Genomic DNA, 27,516 nt, shown 5'->3' on the forward strand with positions numbered 1-27,516 from the left:
AAGTGCATCTGCAACTTTGTTAACATCAAATATGTGTATATATAGACATACACACACACACAACACAGAATATAGGCATGATCGGCCATTGCTCTAGGTGGAAGGGCTCTTCCAACCAGCGGGCCTTGGAACATATAAAAAAGGCCCATAATACATTATACACCAAGAAGTCCAGAGCATAGATCCAGAAGTCACAAAGGGATAATCAAGAGGAATTTAAAAAGAGATATGCATGTCACCACCTTTAACGGAAGGATAAAAACAGTAAGAAGTGATAGGATTATTCAAAATCCTAAGACTTGATCTGTTCTGATAAATCCTGGATGAGATATGTACAACAAATGAGCCTATATATACAGGTAATCTTTGAAGTTTTAGGGACGATCACTTCTTAAAACTGACTTTAGCATCATAATGTTTGTATGAGGAGCCCCTATTCGAGTTTCATCAACGGAGATCGGCTGAGCAGTTGAAGATTGGAAGTGAGACACGACTTCAACATTTGGTGCCGTCTGTGAGAACGTGCGATTCAGCGTGGTTCTCACATGCTAATTATAACATGCTCTGTAGCAAGCCGAACGATGGACTTTGAACCATTATCTGTGGAAACATGACTAGCAGTAGCAGAGGAAAAGTTGAAATAAGCTCTGGAGGCCATGAGAATTTTACAAAAGGAGAACAACGACTTAAGATGGAAGAATGCCAATTCTCATAATGACGATGTGCCTGCCCACAACGAGCAAGGTGAGCAAGAAGCACATTGTAGGGTCTAAAAGGATGCTGAATGAGAAGAAAGAGAAATGATGCATGATGATTTAAAGAAGTTAGCGGGAAAAATATGAGGAGATGGTGAAGAAGATGGGCGGTTCTTCCTCGGTGGAAGGCCTACTACACCAAACGGATCTGCCGTACAACGCACATATTATGGTTGAGCCGCTCCTGCCAAAGTTTAAAATTCCTCAGATAGATATGTATGATGGGTCCAAGGACTCAGTAGATCATCTGGAAAACTTTAAAGCTCATATCACGCTCCATGGTTTCCAAGGGGAGATTGTATGTCGAGCTTTCCCTCTGACCCTAAAAGGGACAGCCAGAGGATAGCTTTAAGGAATTGGCAAAGTAGTTCTTAACCCAGTTTATGCCTAGTTGGAGACGCCGGCGCCCAGCTGCCTACCTGTTAACGGTTAAGCAAAAGGAAGGTGAGAATTTAAAGGCCTACTTGGCCAGTTTCAACAAAGAGCGCTTAACAATGAATGACCAAGATGAGAAGATCACTCTGGCTGCCCTCTTAGGAGGGGTATGGCCGCGCAGTCCTTTCATGGCAAAGTTGGCCTGGAGGACTCCTTCGACTCTCAGGGAGTTCATGAACAGGGCGAACGATTTTGTCAATGCAGAAGATACTCTGCAAGCTTTGGTGGACCCTTGTAAAGAAGATACTCAGGTTTACGGAGAAGCAGGTGGGTTGATAAGAAGGGTAATCCAAGTAGGTGAGAAAGAGCCAGAGAAGGGCGATCAGATCGCAACCTCAGATTGGTGCACAATAATCTGGGCGTATAGGAAGGGGAGAGAGAAAAGGAAAGTCGCCGCCTTGTCAAAACAGGTGATTGGTATTGCAAGTACCATCAGACGAGCTCGCACTGGACTGAGGACTGCACAACCATGAGAAAGAGAGTCATTGAGTTAGCAGGAACTGGCGAATTAGAGCGAATGGTTGCTGAGCGGTCAAAGCTAAAAGGCGTCAGGAGACTAGGCGAGAAGCAAGGAGGAGTTTCAGTCCAGAAAGAAGGCGCCATGTCAATGACCACCAGGACAGGAGGGTGAGGTCGCCCCCAAAAGGTGATCGAAACAGGGTGCCCATAGGGAAAATAAAGACTAGCGGGAGGTTTTGCTAGGGGTGGTATTTCCACATCCAGCCGAAAGGCATATGCACGGAAGGCAAGATATGAAGAAGTATTCGTAGCGGACAGAGCACACAAATAACCAAAGCTTAGCAATGATCGAATGGTGATATCATTCGAAGAGGCAGACAGGGAAGGAATTATATATCCGCATGACGATGCTCTAGTGATAACCCTTGTGATAACCAATTATACAACTAGGCGGGTACTAGTAAATAATGGGAGCTCAGCTGATATATTGTTCTGGGAAGCGTTTGTCCAAATGGGGATTGATGTTGGCAAACTGAGGCTTTCCCCTACGCCATTGACACACTACCAGTAATTGCAGGCATGGGGGCGCAGACAGCAACCATGATGACCGACTTTTTAGTGGTGAAAGCTCCTTATTCTTACAATGCCATATTGGGAAGACTGACACTCAACCATTTGAGGGCAGTAACATCCACCTACCATCTCAAGATGAAGTTCCCAAGAGATGGCGGCGTAGGAGAGACGAGAGGCGAGCAGGCCCTGGCTTGAGAATGTTATGTGAAGGAATTAAGGAAAGTTAAAGAGGAAGTCTGCACGGTGGCAGAACAGGATGGGGCCTTGCTACCCTTGCCACCACCTGTAGCGGTAACTTGCGAGAGAGATATAGAAGTCAGGGATGATCGGGTTCAGCAGCATGTAGAAGTCAACGAACCTCTAGAACTCGTGACATTACACACTGACCGCCTTGGGTCCACTACCCATATTGGGACACAAGTCCCACTAGCAGACAGAGAAGCCCTAATATAGTTGTTGATAGAACACATGGATGTCTTCACATGGAGCCATGAAGAAATGCTCGATATAGACAACAAAATCATTGAGCATTGCTTGGGCGTAAACCCAACGCACAAAGCAGTGAGATAGAAGAAGAGATCCTTCAGCATAGAAAAGTATGCCGCCATTAATGAAGAAGTTGAAAGTTTGCTCACGGTTGGCTTCATTAGAGAGGCCCACTACCTAAAGTGATTATCCAACATTGTCAAGGTGAAAAAGGCGAATGGGAAGTGGAAAATGTGCGTAGACTTCGCAAATTTAAACAAAGCTTGTTCGACAGATAGCTTCCCTTTACCACGCATCGACGTCATTGTAGATGCCACAGTGGGGCATCATATGTTGAGATTCATGGGCGCATATTCGGGCTACAACCAGATACGAATAAATGCGGCAGACGAAGAAAAGACATCTTTCATCACTGACCGAGGACTGTATTGCTACTAGGTCATGCCCTTTGGATTGAAGAATGTAGGGGCGACCTACCAAAGGCTGGTAAACCGGATGTTCAAGGAACAGATTAGGAAATCTATAGAGGTATACGTGGATGATCTGCTGGTAAAGACCAAAGGGCTAGCTCAGCACCTTGTGGATTTGCAAACGGCATTTGGAGTCTTATGCCGTTACAAAATGAGGCTGAACCCATCGAAATGTGCTTTCGTGGTCCAGTTGGGGAAATTCTTGGGCTTCATCATATCGTAGAGAGGAATTGAAACTTTTCCAGATAAGATAGAGGCCATAATCAATATGAAGCCGCCAAAAAATCTGAACGAGACTCAACGACTGGCAGGAAGAGTGGCCACCTTGGGAAGGTTCATAGCCAGGTCAATAGACAAGTGCATCCCCTTTTTCCAAGTATTGCGGAAAGTACATCCTTGGAATGAGTAGTGCGACGAAGCGTTCGAAAGATTAAAATAGTATCTAGCTAGTCCGCCCCTTTTAAAGCGACTAGAGAAGGGAGACTTACTTTATGCGTATCTAGCAGTCTCCCCAGATGCTGTATCCGCCGTCCTCATAAAGGAAGAAGAAGCCGTGCAACATTTGGTATATTATGTGAGTCGAGCACTCAGAGGAGTAAAGACAAGATACCCTTGAATTGAGTTGTTGGCATTTGCCTTGGTAGTAGCGGCTAGCAAACTCCGTCCTTATTTCCATGCCCACGCAGTGAAGGTACTAATGGAGGCTCCATTGGCGAAAATACTAAGGAAGCCAGATTGTACAGGGAGGATGATAGGTTGGTCAATCGAGCTGAGTGAGTTCGATATAGAGTATGAGCCAAGGAAAGCCATTAAAGGGCAAGCAATGGTGGATTTTGTAGTAGAATTCTCAGACTTTCCCTAAGAGGAGGTGATAGCACCGACATGAAAGCCCTGGGTATTGTTTATAGATGGATCATCTTGTCGGATAGGCGGGGGCCTGGGGATACATTTGCTAAGCCCCGACGGCCAGGAGCAGTATTACATGGCACACTGGTTTTCAAAGTAACGAACAACGAAACTGAGTATGAAGTGCTGATAGCGGGTTTGTCTGTGGCCTCCCAGATTAGGGCAACCGAAGTAGACGCCAGTTCGGATTCACAAGTGGTAGTAAATCAAGTTGTGGGCTTGCACGCTGCTAAGGGCAAAAAGTTGAAAAAATATCTGGCACGAATTTGGGAAATACGCGATCATTTCTTATACTTCGTTATAACTCAAATACCAAGAGTGGACAATGAGGTAGCAGACAGATTGGCACGAGCAGCATCAGAAGGGGATGAGGTACCTCTACCATGGCCAGTTGAGAGAAGGGTCATCGAGGTCCCAGCTGTGAGTGTCGAGGTAGGAGTTCTGGGGTTAAGTACCCCAGATTGGGCGAATAGTGTAGTGGAGTACTTGGATGAAGGAAAATTGCCGGAATCCAGAAAAGAGGCAAGAAAGATAAAGAAAAGGGCGGCAAGATTCCTACTCATCGATGGGATCCTTTATAAAAGAGGTTTCTCTATTTCTTTGCTGCGATATATCTCCACACAAGAAGCCCAATATGTCCTGGTTGAGGTACACGAAGGGATATGTGAAAACTATAGTGGGGGAAGAACTTTGGCTAGGAAAGCGGTCCGGGCAGGATATTACTGGCCTAATGCTCTAAGGGATGCACGAGAGTTCGCCAAGAGATGTGCAAAATGCTAGACTTACGCACCTATACCGCATGCCCCTCTGGAGGAATTCGCATCAGTAACAGCGCTGTTGAACTCAAGGTTTCAAGTTTCATGTGATTATAAATCTACACATGGATTTTGATGATAACAAATGAATTCAAAGAATAAAGAAGTCTCAAGCTCAAGTTGTCTACACAATGGAGTCAAGCACATCAAGGAAACAAGCATGAGCAAGAAGGGAACAAATTCACATTAAAATTATAGAGTAATGTTGTAAATCTCTTCAAAATTCGAAATTAGGATTAATGCTCAAAATTAATATTTTATCATAAAACATTAAAATACATTTTCCACATGTGCATGAATATTTTTGAAAATTAAATTTGAAAATTTTGAAAGATGATTGATTGTCATCTTTTGCATGTGCATGCCTTGATTAAAGGGTTGAACTTTGAAAATATTAAAGATGATTGATTGTCATCTTTCACATGTGCATATTTTATTTGAATATTTTCAAAAGTGATTGATGCTTTTTTAGACTTATACAAAAAGTAAAAGATTAGGTTTGAATTTTTTGAAAATGAAAGTGTGCTCATTTTGTCATATGCCAAAAGTAAAAGATTAGGTTTGATTTTTTTGAAAAAGTGAATGATGTTGTCTTTGACAATTGAAAAAGAAGAACCTTTTATTTGAATTCTTTGAAAAAGTGAATGATGTTGTCTTTGACAATTGAAAAAGAAGAACCTTTTATTTGAATTTGTTGAAAAAGTGAATGATGTTGTCTTTGACATGTGAATCTTTTTAAATTTGAATATGAAGTCTCATATGCCTATAAATAGATCAATTGAGAGCTTCACATTCACAACACCAAGAGCATACAACATTCATTCAAAGCTTTCATTCTCTCTTCTCTAAGCATTGAGCCTTAATCCTTGTTCATTTTGAGAGATATAGTTTGCGCTGTATTGTTCTTATTTCACTCATTGAGGAGTGTTTTCTGATAACCTACCCACTATCAGCTCTTGTATCAGAAAAAGGGTGTGTATAACCCTTGTGTGTGTAGAAAGTATTCTACACGGGGAATAGTTGAATCACCACATGTAAGGTGATTGCAAGTGTAGAGGGTGTTCTACACGGATCCTTTGTAGCGATATTGTTCAAAGGTGTAATAGGTTTCTATCTCCACCTGAAGGAGGTTGAATAGTGAATTTGGGAATCCTCAAGGGGTAGCTTGAGGCGTGGACGTAGGCAGTGGGGCCGAACCTCGTTAACATACTGAGTTTGCTTCTCTCTTACCCTTACTCTTTATATTTATTGTTATTTTATATTTTGTTTATATTTTATATTATATATTTGATTTATAATTGTTATTTTTTTTATACAACTCAATTCACCCCCCTCTTGTGTTAGTCATCTGGGCAACAAGCGTCATGGCCATTCGCCCAGTGGGGGGTAGATCTGGTGGAACCCTTCTTGTCAGGAACATGTGGTGTTAAATTCATGATAGTCGCCATGAACTATTTTACAAAATGGGCAGAAGCAGAGCTGTTAGCAACGATCACAGGCAAGGCTGTGAAAAAATTCTTATGGAAGAATGTCATTTGCAGGTTCGGGATTCCCCAAAATATTATAACCGATAATGGGCGCCAGTTCGACTCAGATCACTACAGAGAATAGTGCGTGGAGTTAAGGATCAAGGCAAAGCACTCCTCCCCAGGCCACCCCAAGCAAATGGTCAAGCTGAGGCGATAAAAAAGGCATTACTCTCAATCCTCAAGAAAAAGGTCGCAGAGAAGAAAGGAGATTGGACGGATGAGCTCCCAAGGGTACTCTGGGTGTACAGAACTACAGCAAAAACTTTGACAAGGGAATCCCCGTTTACACTGGCGTACGGAAGCGAGGTAGTTACAGCAGTGGAAGTAGGGCTACCAACCTACAGAACAAGCCATTTCTTGGATACCTGGAATGACAAAAAGATAGAAGAATACCTCGACTTACTCGAATAAGAAAGAGAGATAGCTGAGGCTCAGATGCTGCAAGAAAAGAGGAAAGCTGCGCAGTACTTCAACAAGAGAGTAAGGCCCAAGACCTTTAAAGTGTGCAACCTAGTTTTGAAGAAAAGCGGGGTGACTACCCAAGGCGAGGGAAAAATGGGATCTCGATGAGAAGGTCCTTATCTAGTAGAAGCCAACAATTGGCCTGGATCATACAGATTGAAAGACAGAGAAGGCAAGGAACTATGGCACTCATGGAATGCAGAGCACTTGAAGAAATTTTATCAATAATTTTTGTAGTATTTGATGATTTAAACATTCTTTATCCTTATTTTTGTTCAATGTTTGCGACATCACTATTTATGAAAATATTCCATTTTGGTCATTGAGAATTCTTTACAGAGGAAAAAATTCCCAGGGGTGAATATAAACGCCATGAAAAAAGGGCGAGAAAGGTCAAGGACCACTTAACCCTAAACATCAAAGACAAGCCTTAGCAGCTTGTGGTGCCATGAAAAAAGGGCGAGAAGGGTCAAAAACCACTCGACCCTAAACACCAAAGACGAGCCTTAGTAGCTTGTGGTGCCATGAAAAAAGGACGATAAAGGTCAGGGACCGCTCGACCCTAAACACTAAAGACAAGCCTTAGCAGCTTGTGGTACTATGAAAAAAGAGGCGAGAAAGGTCAATGACTGCTCGACCCTATATACCAAAGACAAGCCACAACAGCTTGTGGTGCCATGAAAAAAGAGCGCATAGGTCCTCAGACCACATCGACCCTAAACACCAAAGACAAGCCATAGTAGATTGTGGTGCCATGAAAAAAAGGTGTGTAGGTCCTCAGACCACGTTGACCCCAAACACCAAAGACAAGCCATAGCAGCTTGTGGTGCCATGAAAAAAGGGCGCGTAGGCCCTCAGACCACTCCGACCCTAAACACTAAAGACAAGTCTTACTAGTTTGTGGTGCCATGAAAAAAAGGCGAGAAAGGTCAGGGACTGCTCGACCCTATACACCAAAGACAAGCCATAGTAGCTTATGGTGCCATGAGAAAAGGGCGCATAGGACCCAGACCACGCCGACCCTAAGCACTAAAGACAAGCTTTAGCAGCTTGTGGTGCCACTAACAAAAAAAAAAGGGCGAGAAAGGTCAGGGACCACTCGACCCTAAACACCAAATACAAGCCTTAGCAGCTTGTAAGGTTGTACTTCTGTATCCTTAGGTTCTAAGGAGATAGGACCCCAAATCTGGTTGATGAGACACAACCGGGCGACTAGAGCGTAAGTAATAGCAGCAGCATGGTCAAAGTTGGTGCAGTTGGGATTGTTTCTAGCCATGAAAAAAGGGCGCATAGGTCCTCAGACCACTCCAACCCAAAACACCAAAGGCATGCCTCAGTAGCTTGCAGTGTCATGAAAAAGACAAGAATTAAAAGAACACAGTGGCCAAAACATTCAACAGAGAAAATCAAAGTCCATTGTTACAAATGTACAAGATATAGAAGTATAAAAAAAAAAAAAAATCACAATCAAATACACAAAAAGCAAAATTATTCAAATGGCATCATCAGGCAGGAAGGCTTGGGGCACGTTGGCAAAAGCATCGAGCATCTATTTCTGCCCAAACTCGTCAACCATGAGGCGGGAAGCTTCCTCAGGATAGAACAACTCCTAGTTGAGAATCCTGAGGTTGGTGGCAGGATCAACTAGAAAACGGTCCCTTAGCCTTATAATGCTGCGGCCATACTCGTAAGCAAAGGCATCGTCCCTTGTAACAGGAACATGGGCCAACTGGGCGCGAAGCCGTGCGACCTCTTCCTGGGTAGCAGTCAGCTCCCCCTCCTTCTCAGATAGACTCTGCTGGCTGGCTCCAAGGGTCAAGTTTTCCTCCCAAAGACTCTTCTCGAAGAACCTGCAGCTGTCTTGAGAAAGGGCCAGGTCTCCACGAAGAGAGGACAATGCTTCATCGTGGGCAGCAAGCTCAGAATTCAGATGAGAGCTCTTAGCCTTAAGACTCTCCTGAGCCTCTAAAAGTTGTTGCCTGGCAGAGTCCCTCTCCAAAAGGAGAATTGAAGAGGTGAAGTCGACTTTGGCCTTGGTCTCGTTTGCTAGGCGGACTGCTTCACGCAGTGCAAGGAGTTCAGCCTCGCGTATCTCAAGATCGCCTTGCAAAAAGTGGAAGTAACCCTCAGATTGCTCCAGTAGGATCTTCAGCTCCTTCCTATCCTCAGTCAAAGCTGCCAATTCAACTCTGTCAGCCCACCATCTCTCCGAGGCACATTTGGCTATGTAGCACAACTGACGGCACTCCTTAACCTCCTTCTCGAGATGGAAATAGTCAGCAACTATCCAGGCAGCCAAGTCATTAATCCCCTGTAAGAAAAAAAGAAGCAACCAACATGAAGAAAGGCGAAGATACTAAAGAAGTATATGCAAAATGGGACAAAATGCATAATACCTCAGAAAGCCAATTCTTCAAACGGTTGGCCATCTGGGTAGTGGCCTCAACCTGGGAGTTGACTCCCGTTGAAGAATCACCACCACTAGCTTCCCCCCTCACAATTTCGCCAGGGGCTGGGTGAGTCTCTGCCTGGCCTCATAGGTGAAGCCGTCGTCCTCCCCGACCTCAACCAGGAGTAAAGGGGGCAGAGGAGGTGTTGGTTAAGCCAATTCAGCCTCACAAAGATGGGCGTCTTCCTTTAGGAAATTCGCCCACTCCTCCTCAAGGAAGGAGTCAATGTCCCCACCAAAAGAGGAGGCGTGGGTAGGAGGAAAAGAGAGCCTAGGCCCGCTACCAACTGTTGAAGGGGTCTTTACCCCAGAGATGGTATCTGGTAAGCTCTCAGGAAAAGTTTGACGTGAATCAACCTCACCGCCTGTTCCAACTGGGAGTGGAGGGACATCCTTGTGGCATCTTCCTCCCCATCCACAGGTAAGGTGCCCGACGTGTCCTTATGGCTACTTGTGGGCAAAACTCATGCCGAAGTGATTGCGTCAAGATTAAGGGCCGCAACCACTCTTGCACTAAACTCGAATTGACTTGCCCGCCCCGCCAGCATAGGAAAATCAAACGTAGGGGCAAGTTCTTTATGTCCCAGGCACAACCTGGGGGAAGGCGGCCAGGCCAATAAGGGCCAGGTCAGCTAGACTTTCCACATCTCTCAAGCTGCGAGAACCCTGGCTGTGGCTTTCCCCTGCGGTTACCACAAGGACCTCTAGTTGGGGCGACGAGTCTCAATGGTGGCCAGCTACGTAGTCACCTAGGAAGGGGTGTCCTCCTGTGAAAACGGGGCCTGGACGCCCCGTGAGGGTGCCAGGGCCTCCTATTGAAGAGAAGAAGGCAGATGAGGATCTCCAGAACGAGCTTTCTTTTGGCGATCGCCCGCTTCATTCTTTTTCTTGCTCCTCTTCTCTCTCTTCTCGGTGGCCACCTCTTTTTCTCCATCGTTCTTTTTCTTACTTCTTTTTTCCCTCTTTTTGGTGGCCTCTTCCTCTTCCCCCTCTTTGGAACATTTCTTTAGCTTAGAGGGTTCAGACCTTGCAGTTTTCTCAGTGGGCTTCAGCAGGGGAGGAGGAATGATGTCTGAAATCATGAAATCGTGCCCTTGAACACAAGATCGGTTGGGAGACCTCAAGAACCGATCAATATGGGTGGAGGTCAGCAAATAATCAGTCCAAAGCGCATCTGGATTAGCTTTGGCCCAAGAATCAACTGTCACGATTTGAGCCAGTTCACGACGCAACAGAGGCGGTATTTTAAGCCATAGATTCTTCTCATCAGGAAGAGGGTGCCAAATCAATTTAATTGGGAAATCATGGAAAACTTCTTCTGTGGCAGGGTATTCCCAATCTTGACCGGAGATATAAAAGAACCTGGTGGTCCATGCCTTGGCATTGGAGTGGCGAGTCTCAAATCGGGCCAATGTTTGCCCATCCTCTTTCCTACGGAATCTGAGAATGTTGCCTTTGGAAACTTCCCTCAGATTATAGAATGCCAAAAATTTTTGGGCAGTCATATCAGGATAAGGATCCCCAAGAGGTTCCAAAGCCATACGGAATACAATGCAGGCGTAGAGGTACACCCTCAGTGCGAAAGGATGTAATTGGGCGGGAGAAAGATTAAGAAGACCCAAAGGTCGCAGAGAGAGTGGCAAAAGGGGAGCCTCAACCCATTCTGCAAAAGAGAAATAGTAATAGCCACTTTAGTGGCAAATCCTTCGCTATCACAAACTCCATATTCAGGAATGGTTAAGATGACGGTTTCAGGAATATGAAAGTCTTCCCGAATCTTGGGAAAATGTTTCTCTCAGATGCCTGAACGCCATCGGTGTCTAGCAAAGACTGTGCCCTCTGGAATCTCAAAAGGGTTTTCAGAAACCTCGCCTTCGCTATAGGGAGCCATTGAAATCAGTGGGAAGAGGGTAGCAAGAAACAATAAGGTAAGCGAAGAGCAAGGATAAGAATGGAAGGGCAAGAGCATAACACAGGAAGGGATGAAAGGCAACGGAAAAATAAAGTTTTGAAGGTTAGTGAAATATGAAGCAACAAACGGACAGAGAAAGTGACTCTGCAAGAAGGCTAATCGGCACAAGAAAACTATCTATCTTCTCTGACACAATGGCGGTAAATGATATCAAATCTATGATTTTTTATAACAAAATCTTTATGGGGAGAAGGAAATAATATCAAGTGGCAAGAGGGCATAACGGGCAAGAAGACACTGAAAGGCCGTGGGTCGTTTTGGCCCATATTTTCCCAGCACCCAGGCCCATGCGATCACACCCAGCACTTTCACAGCGACAAGATCTATCAAAAATAAATTCCATCCGCCAGAAGGAGAACAGAATTGGCGGGGTAGCTGGAGGGGCTATTCCAACCAAAGGGCCTTGGAATATATAAAAAATGCCCATAATACGTTACACACCAAGAAGCCCAGAGTATGCGCCCAGAAGTCATAAAGGGATAATCAAGAGAAATTCAAAAAGAGATATGCATGACGCCACCTTTAACAGAAGGATAAAAATAGCAAGAAGTGATAGAATTATTCAAAATCCTAAGCCTTGATTTGTTCCGATAAATCCTGGATGAGATATGTACAGCAAAAGAGCCTATATATACATGTAATCTTTGAAGTTTCAGGGATGATCACTTCTTAAAACTGGCTTTAGCATCAGAGTATTTGCAGGAGGAGTCCTCCTTTGAGTTTCATCAACGGAGATCGACTGAGTAGTGGAAGATTGGAAGTGAGACACGACTTCAACACTAGGTATCTACGTAGCATATAAAAAGGTATTTCACAGTTATCTTGCCTCACCATGAATTGAGGTCTAAAGAGTCGAAGACGACAACTCAAATTGAGGTTTTTTAAATTTTAATATGATAATATAATAAATATGATTTTTAAGCTTAAAACAAACACGTATAATAAACGATTGGGGCCGACGGCAAAGGATCATCTGCTATTCCATGACTCTGTTTATGATAATTAATGTTGAGATCTCGATGTTTTACACAATGTTAGATAGATCCTAGCATTGTTTCCCTGCCAAATATTTATTAGATTATTAACTTATTTTATAAAAATATTTCCCATTCAAAACATGGTTGTTAAAAAAAAAAAAAGTTGTCTATCACTACGCTTTCTCCAATGAGAACAGGAGTTTTACATACTGTTTCTATGTCTTCAGCTAATGCAAGGAAGCCATGGCACCAAATCTTAAAAGTTCCATATCTCAAAGCAATGTTCTTATCTCCATAAGGCCAGCCAGAATCCACCTCTGACGCCCAAAACAATAAAAAAGAGAACTGGTCAAAAAGAAAAAGAGTAGGGGTGGTTAATTTTTACCCACATTATGCACTCTTTTGTGATGCCACTACTTGCAATTATTCTCCAGGAAAATCAATTTTTTATTCTTTGAAAGATATTTTGGTGATGCTTTAAATCGAAAGAGTGCCTGTATCCTGTGAATTATATGTATGAAATGAATTAAATTTTATGTTCTGGCTTGGGAACAGTTGTGGAGGTTCCACAGTGTAGTGGCTTAGCTCTCTGGACTTTGAATCCAGTGACCTGGGTTTGACTCCTGGTAATATTGCTTGAACAAATCTAGAGGCTAGAGCAGTAAAGTAGTGTATCATTTGTTTTGTTTTGTCTTTTTTTTTTTTTTTTTTTTCCCCTTGAACAAGATCAACTATTGGATCATGTAAAACTTCCCTTATACTGCATTGTAAATTGATAAGGGTTCTCACTTAGATGGTGAGAACCTCCAGATTCAGACGAGAGGAAGAAGAGAATATTGATAGAGAATTGAGAAGAATAACTGTCGATTACTTTTTGCATAAAAATGAACTATCAAAACGTCTACCCATACATACAGCAGGGTTCTAACAGAAAGTGGTCCTCACCAATATGATGATGACACATCAAACAGGGATATAAATGACAATACAATTATAAAAGCTAATAAAGTTGTAATTGCAACCAATATCCTCCGTAGTAATTTCTGCTACACTTATAACATTCATATTTATGTCTCCACGTGTGCACAACTGAAGACTCCTCACACTGTAATCCAACAGCTACCAACACACTTCTATCCACTGACTCTTTGACTAACAAACTTCAATCAATATCTCCATCTTCATTCTTCGACTGGCTTCTTTCGGACCTTCCCAAACTCTTCCTTTCTTCCAGCCACTTGACCATTGTAACAAATCCCCACCGTTAGAACACCTTGACTACAAGGTGTGGATATTGACTCTTCAAATCTGCATACTTCTCCCACATCGCGTCCTCCGGACCTTTGTCCTTGCCAACGTACGAGTATCTCTGTGCATGGTTTGTTGTTCCTCTTTACCATGCGGCGGGCTATAGCCTCCTCAGGCTCTAGTTTTAAGATTTCAGTAGCGTCTATGGGGGTAAGCTAGCCAAAGGTGTGACCTTTGCTCCGATTTTTGCCTTCAGTTGTTACACATGAAAAGTGCCATGGATCTTGGCATATAGAGGTAGATTTAGGCAGTAAGCCACTATTTTGACCCTCTCTAACACTTGGAAGGGGTCGTAGTACCTCAGTGCCAGCTTGAGGTCCCTCATCTGTGAGATAGACATTTGTCTGTATGGTTGTAAACGAAGATAAACCCATTCCCCGAAGGTAAACTCCCACTCCATCCTTTTTAAATCTGCGTACCTCTTCATTCTTTCTTGGGCTCGTTGTAGATTTATTTGAGGGTCCTCATCATTTGGTCTCTGTTACTCCTCATCTACTAACTCACTCTGTGTTGTGCCAGGCATATAGCTCTTGAGATGGGGTGGAGCATACCCATAAAGAACCTCAAACGGGGTCAGTTTTGTGGACGTGTGCACGTTGGTGTTGTACCACCACTCAACCAATGAAACCCACTTGGCCCAGTTCCTTGGTTGCTCTCCTGCAAAGCAGCGCAAGTAGTTTTCTCAGCTCTTGTTTATTGCTTCCGATTGGCCATCTGATTGTGGGTGTTAGGCTATTGAAAAAGCCATTTGGACTCCCTGTAGCTTAAAGAATTCATGTTAGAACTGGTTGGTGAATGTAGAGTCCCGGTCTGATATGAAGGTTAGGGGTAGGCCATGTAATTTGAATATGTGTTTTAGGAAGAGTTGGGCTATGTGTGTGGCTGTGTATGGGTGGGAGATGAGTGTGAAATGGCTGTATTTAGTGAGTCGGTCCATGACAACCCACAAGCTGTTGTATCCCTATGACGTGGGAAGACCCTCAATGAAGTCCATGGTGATGCTTGACCATGGTTAGGATGGTATGGGCAGAGGTTGTAGGAGTCTTGCAGGATATTGGTTTTCATGTTTCCCCTTTGGCACACGTCGCATTCCCTCACAAACTTTTTCACATTAGCCTTGAGTCTCACCCAGAAAAACTCTTTTCGGGCCCTGTGCATGGTTTTGTCAAAACCTGCGTGGCCCCCCCAAAGCACTACTATGCACCAATTCCAACAATTTAATTTTAAATGACTCATCATTTGGTATGTATATCTGGCCCTTGTATAGCAGCAGGCCATCTCTATAATTGTAGTGGCGTGGCAATGGTATGGAGATCAATTCCTGAAATCGTGTATCCCTTTCACAAGCCCTTTTCAACTTGTTCAACCAATCAACTGTAGGGAAAGAGATTAAGCATAGTGTGGCCTCCTCGGGTTCTATTTTTCTAGTGAGTGCATCCACCCCCCAATTTTCCTTGCCCTTATTATACTAAACTATAAAGTCGTAACCTAATAGCTTAGTCAACCATTTTTGCTGCATTGGAGTGCCCACCTTCTGATCAAGTAAGTACTTTTGGCTTTCTAAAGTACTTACTTGATCAATCTTGATGGTAAAGGACTGACCCAATAAGTAAGGTCGCCACTTGTGAATTGTTGAAACCAATGAAAAGAGTTCTTTTCAAGTTGTAGGGCCTTTCTTTTCAGTTTTTGGCTGAGAAAGGTGATAGGTCTGCCCCCTTGCATAAGTACTGCCCCCACTACTTCCCTGAAGGCATCGCACTCGATACTAAAAGGCTGGGAAAAATCTGGCAGGGCCAAAACAGGTGAATGTGTCACTGCTGCCTTAAGCCTTTCTCATTTGCCTCATCTGACCATTCAAAGCTGTTTTTTCTAAGCATCTGAGTTAGGGGGGCCGCTATTCCTCCATAGCCTCGTATAAATCTCCGGTAATAGCCTGCGAAGCCTAGGAAACCTCGCAGGCCCTTAACTGAAGTAGGAAGTGGCCATTGCAGAATGGCCTTCAGTTTCTTAGGGTCAGCCCTAACCCCTTGAGCCGAGATGAAATGTCCCAAATAGGCTATCTCACTGCACCCAAACTTGCATTTAGATAGTTTGGCAAATAATTGTTGCTACCGTAGGGTCTCCAAGGTGAGTTTTAAGTGTTCTACATGTTCCTTTGCACTCCTGTTGTAGATTAAAATGTCATAAAAAAACAAGTATAAACTTCCGAAGAAATGGTTTAAACACCTCATGCATGAGGCTTTGAAAAGTTGAGAGGACATTAGTCAACCTGAAGGGCATAACTTAGAATTCGTAGTGCCCCTCATGAGTCCATAATGTTGTTTTGGGAACATCTTCAAGCCTCACGGGGATCTGGTGGTATCCAGACCGCAAGTCTGGCTTAGAAAAAATTATTGACCCATGTAATTCATCCATAAGTTCCTTAACTATTGGAATAGGAAACTTATCCTTAATAGTGACTTGATTAAGTGCCCTGTAGTCGACAAACATGCGCCAAGTACCATCTGCTTTTCTGACCAGCAGCATGGGTGAGGAGAAAGGGCTCTGACTTGGTCAGATCACTCCTAAGTTGAGCAGCTCCTTGACAATCTTCTCAATCTCATCCTTCTGAAAATAAAGATAGTGGTAGGGTCGAACTAAAACTGGACCTATTTGGGGTAGCAGTGTGATGGAGTGGTCACGAGACTGAGGTGGTTGTAAACCCTTAGGTTTCTCAAAAACATCCGAATAAGCCTGTAGCAATCCTTGGACCAATCCCACCTACTGATCTATGTTGTCTGTTTCTGGTTTTGGTAGCAACTATAACAGCACTCCCTGAATTTCCAGCTTGTGTTTTTTATGCCCCTCCCCTTTTTCAATAAGCTATGAGGGTGCCAGGCTCTTAATCTCGACCTGCTGGTTGAGGTATGTGAACTTCATGGTGAGGTTTGCAAAGTTCCATAGGATAGAATCCAAGCCCCTCAACCATTGTATGCCTAGCACCATGTCACAACCCGCCAAAACCAGCACATGCATTATATCAATGAAACTAATTCTATGGATATTAAATCTGGTGTTCACACTCTCTTCTTCATTTAGCCACCCTAACCCTCACCTTTTTGTCACTGTTAATAGGTAGCTGGCCCTTAAAAACTACTACGGGATCCAAGAAATTGTGGGTGGACCCCGTATCAATTAAAATAGTAACCCTTTGGGAGACAACCTTCCCTTTGACCCTTATAGTGCGTAGGGTAAGGGAGCTCGTAATGGCGTGTAAAGAAATCTCTAGAATAGATTCAATTATAGCTAGATCCAAAGTAGTTATTGCTGGTTTTTCTCCATCTACAACGTCATCTTTATCGTCCCACACTTCCTCCAAGATGTACAACTTTAGTTTTTGACACTTATGGCCCAAACTCCACTTGGAGTCACAATGGTAACACAATCCCTTCTCTCTCCTATCCTTCATTTGGGCTTGGTTAACTTTATAGACTGGTGGCTAGGGTTTAACAGCCCCTTTTTGGGGCTAAGGGTTAAGGGAGGTGGTGTTTTAAGGATTCCAGGTGCACTAGAAGGAAGTATAGGGGTGCGGTGATATCTCATAGCAAGGGCTACATTCTATTCTTGCAACCTAGCAAGGCTATAGGTTGTGATGAGATTAGTGGGATTAAACATCATCACTGTAACCCGGATCTCCTCCTTAAGACCACTGAGGAAACAACTTAGTTTAATAGACTCAATAAGGTCTTTTAAGTTGATTGGTTAGATTCTCAAAACTGGCCTTATACTCATCCACTGACCCGGTCTGGTGCAATTTAGCAAGTGAGGCCATAGGATCATCATAGATACTAGGGCCAAAATGTACTGATAAAGCATGAGTGAAAGTAGGGCTATACAGAAAACTGAGAAACTGGTCGGAACAGTTGAGACAAGCCGCCAGGGCAGGGAACTGGCCGAAACTATTAGAGAGTCAGTCGGCCGGCAGTAGGATTTAAGCCAAACAGACATTGGCAGGTTCGGTTCGCGGTTCAACCCAGTGGAAAACTCAGATATCCCTTTTTTTTTTCAAATATGTATAAATAAAATGACGCTGTTTCACTTAAGTTAAGTGAAATGACGTCGTTTTGATGATGCAGGATACAAAAAAAATTATATGCAGACCAAACTGCATCGTTTAGTCTAGGGTTAGCCATAACTAGGCCTGAAAACCGAAATGTCGGCGTTGGTTTCAGTGGCAAACCGATACACCATTGACACATTAAATCTACAAAGATCTCGACCAAAATTGATCGATAAGGAAGAAGAGAACCAGCTAGAGTTTGATCGATCGGCACTGATCGATTCAACTGTTTGGGGATCGGTTTCCACTTTCCATTGGTGCAGTGGGACTTCAACGGCGAGGGAGGAGGCGGTGGCTCATGCCCAAGTGCGAGGCTGTGATCTCACCAGAGTAGAGAAGAGAGTCTGAGAGAGAGAGAGAGAGAGAGAGAGAGAGAGAGAGAGAGAGAGAGAGAGAGAGAGAGAGAGAGAGAGAGAGAGAGAGAGAGAGAGAGAGAGAGAGAGAGAGAGCAAAGGTGAGAGTCTGAGAGAGAGCAGAGGTGAGTGATGGCGACGGGTGAAGGAAGAAAAGAGAAGAAGGGTTCTGGCTAACCCTAGACTAAACGGCGCCGTTTGGTCTTATCAAATGGTGCCATTGCATTTAATTTTTTTGTATCCTGCGTCATCAGAACGACGCTGTTTCACTTAACTTAAGTGAAACGGCGTCGTTTCATTTATACATATTTGAAAAAAAAAAGAAGAGGAATAGCTAAAGTCGGCCGGTTCAGCAGTTTTCCACTGGGTTGAACCGCGAACCAAACCGGCCGACGTCAATTTGGCTTAAATCCTACCGCCGGCCGACTGGTTCTCTGACGGTTTCGGCCGGTTCCCTGCTTCTGCGGTCGGTCTGATCGGTTCCAACCGGTTTTTCAGTTTTCTGTACAGCCCTAGCCAGAACCCTTCTTCTCTTTTCTTCCTTCGCCTGTCGCCATCACTCACCTCTACTCTCTCTCTCTCTCTCTTCTCTACTCTGGTAAGACCACAACCTCGCACGTGGGCATGAGCCACCGCCTCCTCCTCCCTCGCCGTTGAAGTCCCACTGCACCAATGGAAAGTGGAAACTGATCCCCAAATCGTCGAATTGATCAGTGCTGACCGATCAAACTCCGGCCGGTTCTCTTCTTCCCTATCGATCGGTTTCGGTCGAGATTTTTGGAGATTTAATGTGTTGGTGGTGTATCGGTTTGCCACCGAAACCGACACCGACACCGACATTTCTGTCTTCAGGCCTAAGTGAAAGTATCTCGATCTGGGAAAACTCCCATTTCCTCCATATTCTGAAATCAAACTAATGCTTGCCCTTCCATATGGAAGGATGCTAAACGCAATTTATGTTGGGGTAAGGTGTTGTGAAAGGTTAAAGAGTGGTTTACCTTATAGATCCACCCATTGGGGTCCTCCCTATGGAAGGAGGGGAAATCTTCTCGGACTGGATAAGTGATTGGATCTCTACCTGTTTCTCGGTGCTGGTCATTGTGTGGGTGAGTTACTGAAGAGCCCTCTGTGTCTTCTTGCCTGTGATTAATGTTTTTCTTTTGCAGCTTCTAGGTCAAAGCAGCCAGTTGGGTGAAGACTTCCCTACCAAAGGTAGTCATCTGAGTGTCAAGAGTTGTGAACTGAGAATATGAGGATTTCTTCAAATTGACTATTTCAGCTTCAATGGAACGATACTGTGCATCTGTGAAATTTTTGAAAGCATTAAGCCCTTCCTGAAATTGATTGTAATAGGTTCCTTCAGCCATTGTAGAGAATTAAGGACTGGTGACAACTGATACTACTTGTAACATTTCCCTTATACTGCATTGTAAATTGATAAAGGTTCTCACTTAAAGGGTGATGACCTCCAAATTCGGACGAAAGGAAGAAGTGAATATTGAGAGAGAATTGAGAAGAATAACTGTCGATTAATGCAAAAAAGATCTATCAAAACATCTACCCATACATACAGTAGGGTTCTAACAGAAAGTGGTCCTCACCAATAAGATGATGACACATCGAACATGAATATAAACAACAATACAATTATAAAAGCTAATAAAGTTGTCATTGCAACCAATGTCCTCCGTAGTAATTTCTGCTACATTTATAACATTCATATTAATGCCTCCACGTGTGCGCAACTGAAGACTCCTCACAATGTAATCCCACGGCTACCAACACACTTCCATCCACTGACTCTTTGACCGATAGACTTCAATCAATATCTCCATCTTCATTCTTTGACTGGCTTCTTTCGGACCTTACCAGACTCTTCATTTCTTTCAGCCACTCGGCCACTGTAACAGATCATTTGCCAACCATCATTTTGTAATTCAAATCATTGTTTTCACATCTCTAATATAAATATCATACATTGGTGTTTTTTGTTACTGCGAAGTTCATTTTTTTCCAACGACTTTTCGAACAGAGAGAATATAACGAATGATAGAACATAAAAATACAGTTACAACTCTTTCTAGCCTTCCTTCTCTCCTTCAAGATGGCGACGATGACCATTCCCTTGGGGATTTTTCTCTCTCCTGAAAGCATTATAAAGATCAATGCCAAGAAAAACATTAAGCAAATTCATTCCAGCCATCCCAAATAAGGCAAGCGGCAGCTCGACACCCTGACCAAACTTATGTGCGTCTCTGAGGAGCTTGACGGTGATGAGCACATGAGATACCAGCCGTGCTACAACGAAAGTGACCCAATTAAGAACCCATTCTAACCTCACAATTCTGCTCTTGGCATCACGAATACCAGCCATTCTTCGCACTTTCCTCACATGCAGAAATATAGAATGCAGCTGTATGATCAGAAGAAATTGGACCTTTAGTTACATCAAACAGATTCTGCACAATATTTGGCTTAAGATTATAAATTTGGACAATATCATCGATCTGAGACTTAATTTCAATTTGAAGTTGCCTTAATACTTTTGTTAACTGGTTGCTCACTTTCTTTCATCTCATATAGCAAGGAAGCAAAAACGTATATCCTCATGAAGAATGCCTCATCCAACCATACAAATACAAGATTTATTCCAATTGAAGTAATAGTTTTTTTTCAAGTATCGCAATTGAAACAATTGGAGACAGTATTTATTAAATTTCCAGTGTAGAGGTCAAGCGTCTCATTTATATTAGTATGCCAAGAATTCATTTGAATTTCAAATAAGCGCAACCTTCAATAGCATACAAGGATAAATTAAATGGATCTTAACTTCAAAGCCGTAACCACTTGAAGATGTCCTAATCCCATAAAAATTCATCCAAGGCTTCAGACCCTAAGGCACATTTCACACCCTTCAATAATGCTTCATGAAAACCAATGTTTAAATTATCTAGGTTCTGACGTTATAACAACGTTAACAGGGGGCCGGGGAGGGAGAAGAAGGGGGGGGGGGGGGTGTGGGGGAATGAAGCAGAGCCTATAGGCTTGGTTTTCTGAGAATTTTACCTGTTATAACTTTTTTTTTATAAGTGAAAAGACAAATTTTATCCCTGTTATAACTTATACAGATAGCAGACTATACAGAACCCAATCACTGCATTTGCACCGCAATAGAAATTTCTAAAATATTGAGGCTCATTCATCTGTTTAAGCAAACACTTCATCTTAAATAAATTTGATTCTCATCCTAGGCATAAGCAGACATAGAAGATCATACCTCACAAATGAGAGTGAGAATGAGGTAGTTGATGGTGACATTTCGATATAAAGCAAGAGAAAAACAGATCAGGAGTATCAGATGATGGAATAAGATGGCAGGGATCCAACCATTGTATAACCGATAATGCAGCATATCCCACTGATCATATGCAAAGTAACCACATGAGAAGCACAAAGTGGGATATGCCCACGGCCAAGTTCCCCCAAACAACTGTGAGTGATCAAACATCCCATACGATCCATTTTTCAACCACTCATTAACCAAAATGAATACCACTGCACAAGAAGTAAACAAACGTTGAAGTTACAACAATACAAAGGCATGAAGACCCATATTAAGAGCAAGTGGAAATGTATACGACAACCTAACTTGCAGTAGAATATTTGAGTGTATGCAATTATAAGAACAAAAAGCCAATGAAGACTTTCAGAAAAAGTCAGGAGAGACCACATATCAGGACAAATGATACTTTAGAAAGTAAAAAAAAATGAATAATAAGTATTATGTTTATATACAACAAATCAGGAAACGGATGAACCTTTTTATTTGGAGGACAACCTAATTTTTTTTTATTGGTAAATAAGATTTTATTGATTGTACGAATAGGAAAAGCCCAAGTACACAGGTCATATACAAGAGCAACGCCTAGGGACAACCTAATTTTAAGTCTAACAAATCAGTTCAAGCTTTGACAAATTTTTCTAAAAGTCCTATTCAACTAACTTTAACACATATGAATATAAAAATTAATTTATATAGGTATGAGACCTACATATGTGGATATCCTATGGCAACACACACACGTGGATCATAAAACTACAACAAGTGATAACCGTTAAACTCAATACCTCTTTGTGAAAGTAATTTCTTCTTTTTCTTTTACCTTTGGACTAGCAAATGGAATTTAAAGTCTCTTTTACCTTTGAACTAGCAAATGGAATTTAAGACTTTATTATGGTGCTTGTGATGTGGGACAAAAGGGTGATGATGAAGAGGGAGGAGTTCATAGGGGAATATACAGTGGCCGTTTCTCTTAAGATGGTGGAAGATAATTTTTTGTGGGCTTTTGCAGGAATATATGGACCGAATGTTGACAACATCAAACATCAACTCTGTGAAGAAATTGCGGGGTTACACAACTGGTGGGATCTCCTGTGGTCTATAGGAGAGGACTTTAACGTCACAAGGTTCCCCAGTGAAAGATCGGGTGATAGTCGTGTATGTCCAGCCATGACAGAGTTTTCCGACTGCATCTTTGAGTTGAACTTGGTGGATCTACCACTCATAGGTGGCCCATTTACTTGGTCCAATAATCAGACGTGGTCACGGTTGGATAGATTCTTAATATCGCTAGAGTGGGAATGTCAGCATCCAGAGGTTTGTTAGAGGAGATTGCCGTATCTATGCTCAGATCACTTTCCAATTTTACTGGATGGTGGAGGCATTCAAAGTGGGCGTCGTTACTTCAAGTTCAAAAACATGTGGCTTAAAAGCGAGGGTTTTGTGGATAGGGTAAGGTGTTGGTGGTCCTCTTATCAGTTTAATGATACTCCCTCTCATATACTTGCAGGCAAACTAAAGGCTTTGAAGGAAGATTTAAAGTTGTGGAATTCCCAATCTTTTGGTAATTTAGGGGAGCAAAAGAAAAACATGATGGGAGAGTTACAGGTTCTTGAAAGAATCGATGAAGGCAGATCTCTCACCGTAGAGGAAAGAACAAGAAAGGCAGAATTGACTTTAGAGTTAGAAAGGGTATTATCATCTGAAGAGATATCTTGGCGACAGAAATCAAGAGCTTTGTGGCTAAAAGAAGGGGATAGGAGTACAAAATTCTTCCATATAGTGGCAAATTCACATAGGAGGAATAATACCATTGAGATGCTGAGTATTAATGGTAGAGAGTGTACGGAGGCCCCTGTAATACGGGAACATGTGCTGAATTTTTTCGAACAACTATTTACAAAAAGAGAGGGATGGAGGCCAAAAGTGGATGGACTTGTATTTGATTCCATTGAGCCACAGACTGCGGCAAGATTGGAAAGAGCGTTCGAGGAAGAGGAGATATATCAAGTGATCAGACGAATAGGGAAAGACAAAGCGCCAGGACCAGACGGTTTTTTGATGGAGTTCTTCCATACATGTTGGGAGGTGTTAAAAGAGGCTATGTCGAACGTCTTCCAGAAATTATTCTCGCCTGGGAAATTTCAGAAAAGTTTGAACATGACTTTTATTGCATTAATTCTGAAGAACACCGAGGTTGCGGACGTGAAGGATTTTAGGCCCGTTAGCCTTATTAACGGGGTCTATAAAATTATTTCAAAGGTTCTAGCAAACAAGTTGGGCGAGGTTGGTAAGATAATCTCAAAGCCACAAAATGCCTTTGTTAGGGGTCGTCAAATTCTGGACTCGGTATTAATAGCCAATGAATGTTTGGATAGTAGACTAAAATCCAGTATAGCAGGGATTATTTGTAAATTAGACATGGAAAAGGCATATGAACATGTAAATTGGGACTTTCTTATCTATCTATTGAGGAGGTGTGGTTTTGAGGAAAAATGGTGTAGGTGGATTAGATGGTGCATCTCAACAGCAAGATTTTCAATTCTGATTAATGGCAGTCCAGAAGGTTTTTTTAACAACTCAAGAGGTTTAAGACAAGGGGATCCGTTGACCCCTCTTCTCTTTGTTATCATAATGGAGGCCCTGAGTAGGATGTTAATGGCTCTAGTTACCAATGGTTTGCTGGTTGGTTTTTCCGTGGGTGATCTGAATAGGGGCCTTATCTCGATATCTCATTTACTTTTTGCTGATGACACTTTAATTTTCTATGAGGCTGAACAAGAACAACTTAGGACTCTGAAAGCGCTACTGTTATGCTTTGAAGCAGTATCAGGTTTGAGAGTAAATTTTGATAAATTAGAATTAGTTCCAGTTGGGAATGTTAGTAGATCTCGACAGTTGGCTAACAAATTGGGGTGTAAGGTCACCACTCTTCCTATGACTTATCTGGGTTTACCGCTAGGGGCGGCTTCACGAGCCATAGCTATCTGGGATATAGTTATTGAGAAAACAGAGAGAAAATTGGCTAGATGGAAGAGACTGTACTTGTCGAAAAGAGGCCGAGTAACCCTGATAAAGAGTACTCTTTCTAACTTACCCACTTATTTTCTGTCTCTTTTTACAATTCTAGCTTCTATGGCGGCACGGATTGAAAAATTATACCGTGATTTCCTTTGGAGTGGTTTGGGGGATGAATTCAAGTTTCATCTAATCAACTGGGATACGGTTTGCAGACCAATTTCTTCAAGAGGATTGGGGATAAAGAACCTGAGAATTTTCAATCGAGCACTCCTAGGGAAATGACTTTGGAGATATAATATAAAGCCGGAAGCACTATGGAAATTAGTAGTTCATAGTAAATATGGCAGCCTATGGGGGGGATGGTGTACTAGAGAGCGGAATGGATCGTATGAAGTGGGGATTTGGAAGCAAATAAGAAGAGGATGGAGGATTTTTGCCAATAATACTAAACTTTTGGTGGGGGAGGGCACACGTATAAGATTTTGGAGGGACATTTGGTGTGGGGAGGAGGCACTGAAGGACGCTTTTCCATGTGTATATCTAGTGGCTTGCGATCAAGAAGCTTTGGTTGCAGACCTGTTGGTTCGCTCAAGGGATCAAGTTCAATGGAATGTCACTTTTTGTAGAGCAACACATGATTGGGAAGTAAACAGTTTCGCGGATTTTTTCAACCTAGTGTACTCTATGAAGCCAAATGGATTGCATGAAGATAAACTGTGGTGGAAACATACGGGTAAGGGTACTTTCTCAGTTCGCTTTTATTATAAGGCCCTTACAGCTATACCTAATGCTTCGTTTTCCATGGAAAAGATTGTAGAGGAATAAAGCACCGCCCAAAACACTTTTCTTCATTTGGACAACAGCTCTGGGTAAGATTCTGACTACTGATAATTTGCGGAAGAGGCAGGTAATCAATTACTGATTGGTGTTATATGTGTAAGAAAGCTGGTGAGTTAGTGAACTATCTCCTGTTACATTGTGAGACAGCTAGAGCCTTGTGGTGTGAAGTATTCTGTCGAGTAGGGTTAAATTGGGTGATGCCGAAGTCAGTACTTGAATTATTAGCTAGTTGGGCGATGCCAGGGGGAGATCTACATATCAAAGCTATATGGAAGATGGTGCCTATCTGCATTATGTGGTGCATTTGGCAAAAGCGAAATGAACGAACATTTGAAGATAAGGAGAGAACAATTGAGGAGCTTTGTATCTTATTGTTCAACACTTTATTCCTGTGGTCTCTAGCTATAGACTTTAATGGCCTAAATGTACACGAGTTTCTAGTGACTACTATAGCCACCTAGATAGGTCTTACCACTTGTATACCTTCTTGTGTAATTGGGCTATACCTATTATTATAAATACTATCGTTGACTTATAAAAAAAAAAAAAAAAAATTCCAAAACTTGAATATGATGGTTTTTTGGTGTTTTGGGTTTTTGGGGGGGAGGGGATACTTCCTCCAGCCCAAATAGTTTTCCATCATAGAAATCCAATTTTTTAAGGGATATTCTTTACTGATTGTCTTCAACATAAATCTCAATCCTTTCTAAAATTATCCTCTTTAATTTTAGCAGATATGAAGAGAATAGAGAAAATTTATTGACTTTTCAAATAAAGTAAAGTGTCAAACCGTAAAAGAGTAGTTAAATCTATGCTAATTAAATTTTCCAAGTGGACAATTTTTTGAGAGATCCAAGACAATATAGTTAAATCTATGCTAATTAAATTTTCCAAGTGGACAATTTTTTGAGAGATCCAAGACAATATGGGATGCAGGAGGTATAGTTTAAGGGAACATCTATAGCATAAGGATGCGATACTGATGCTGCCATTTGCTTCTTACCACTGTTTTCCTCAACCTAATTTATTGAAGATATCCTATTACTTGGAGACCTCAAAAGGCTTGATATAATAATATTGATATGATGCTCCATTAATAGGGCATGCCAATCCTTGCCGGGGCCTGTGCATCACTGGGATTAGCCAGGGCACTGTTCTCAGACAGCCGGTGCCAATAATAAAAAAAAAGGGCATGCCGATATGGGATAAACATACATTTTCTGAAGCATATAATCAACAAGCCTGCCACCACAGTAAGTGTCACAGATCCATAATTTGAGACCATTTACAAATGATAAAGTATGATTTTCTACCTTGCATGCATACAATGACAACGATCCATGCCAGAGAACATATGTGATACAAGAACTATTTCCTCAGAATGATGGAGTGTGCTCCTCCGAATTTGAAACAAACGCACCCATATGTTCACACTTAACAGCCACTCATGAGCACGCTATATAATTACTATTATTTTTTCCAACCTGGCCTCCAAATTACTGGAATAATTTTCAGTTTTCTAGAAGTAGCTACCAAAGTGGTCAGAACAACAATCAGTGTACATTGTACAGGGATGATTCATGCATCCTGCAGACTTTAGTTTTCCATTCAAACTCTACAAGCCTAACATCATTTATCAGTGCCTTTCGGCCATACCATCAATAAATAGTAATTCCCCACAAGCAATGAAAATACCAAGAGAAAAGCCAAAACAAATTCAAGATGTGGAAAGAGACCTAGAATTGGAAACAAATAGAAAGTGAATCGGGGGAAAAGAACAAACCAGAGGCGGAGGTGATTGATGAGTGAAGGAGAGAGACGGAAGTATTAACGAATAGAGGATCCGGAGAGAAGAAAAAGTGGATGAACCAGTTGGCCGTTTGAAAAAAGCAACAGCCAGCGAGTATACTGAGGAGCTCCTTCCGCTTGTTGAATACTACTTCGAACAAAACCGAAACGAACCACAGCACCAGGGTAGCCACGAAGAAGATCTCGGCCTTGTTCTCATCTCGTACTCTTCTAACCATTACTCTATGATACTATACTCTCTCGCAGTCTCTAATCTATTGCCTTCGACGCGTTTTTTGAGTCTTTCACCTGGGGATCGAACAAATATCCATTTCGTTACCGACACAGAGAGAGAGGGAGGATTGCTTCATTTAAGCGCAAACCATATCTAATGGGTTTTCTTTCTGCGGGACCCTTCCTCGCCACCACCGAGCGGCTGTTCGACCCGAAAACGGATTTTCGGGTGAATACCCGATCCC

At 42.4% G+C, this 27,516-nt stretch overlaps 1 protein-coding gene across 3 annotated transcripts; it reads right to left on the reverse strand.

Annotated features, from left to right (window-relative positions):
- Positions 1-19,557: 19,557 nt before the first annotated feature.
- On the reverse strand, positions 19,558-27,516 carry LOC122313613 (TLC domain-containing protein 2). Of its 3 annotated transcripts, none has more exons than XR_006243458.1 (4): positions 27,033-27,514; positions 21,326-21,603; positions 20,026-20,461; positions 19,558-19,949 (listed from the first exon to the last, which is right to left on the reverse strand). XR_006243458.1 is itself a non-coding variant. In XM_043128768.1 (4 exons), exons 1-3 carry the CDS (start codon positions 27,274-27,276, stop codon positions 20,129-20,131), a joined length of 855 nt encoding a protein of 284 aa, XP_042984702.1. In that variant the 5' UTR covers positions 27,277-27,516; the 3' UTR covers positions 19,558-19,949; positions 20,115-20,128. The 3 variants fall into 3 exon arrangements, 2 of the variants coding, with proteins under 2 accessions (XP_042984702.1, XP_042984700.1); XM_043128768.1 differs by having other exon boundaries at positions 20,115-20,461; positions 27,033-27,516; XM_043128766.1 differs by having other exon boundaries at positions 20,124-20,461; positions 27,033-27,515.

Source organism: Carya illinoinensis, chromosome 6 (assembly GCF_018687715.1).
Source record: "Carya illinoinensis cultivar Pawnee chromosome 6, C.illinoinensisPawnee_v1, whole genome shotgun sequence".
NCBI classification, from domain to species: domain Eukaryota; kingdom Viridiplantae; phylum Streptophyta; class Magnoliopsida; order Fagales; family Juglandaceae; genus Carya; species Carya illinoinensis.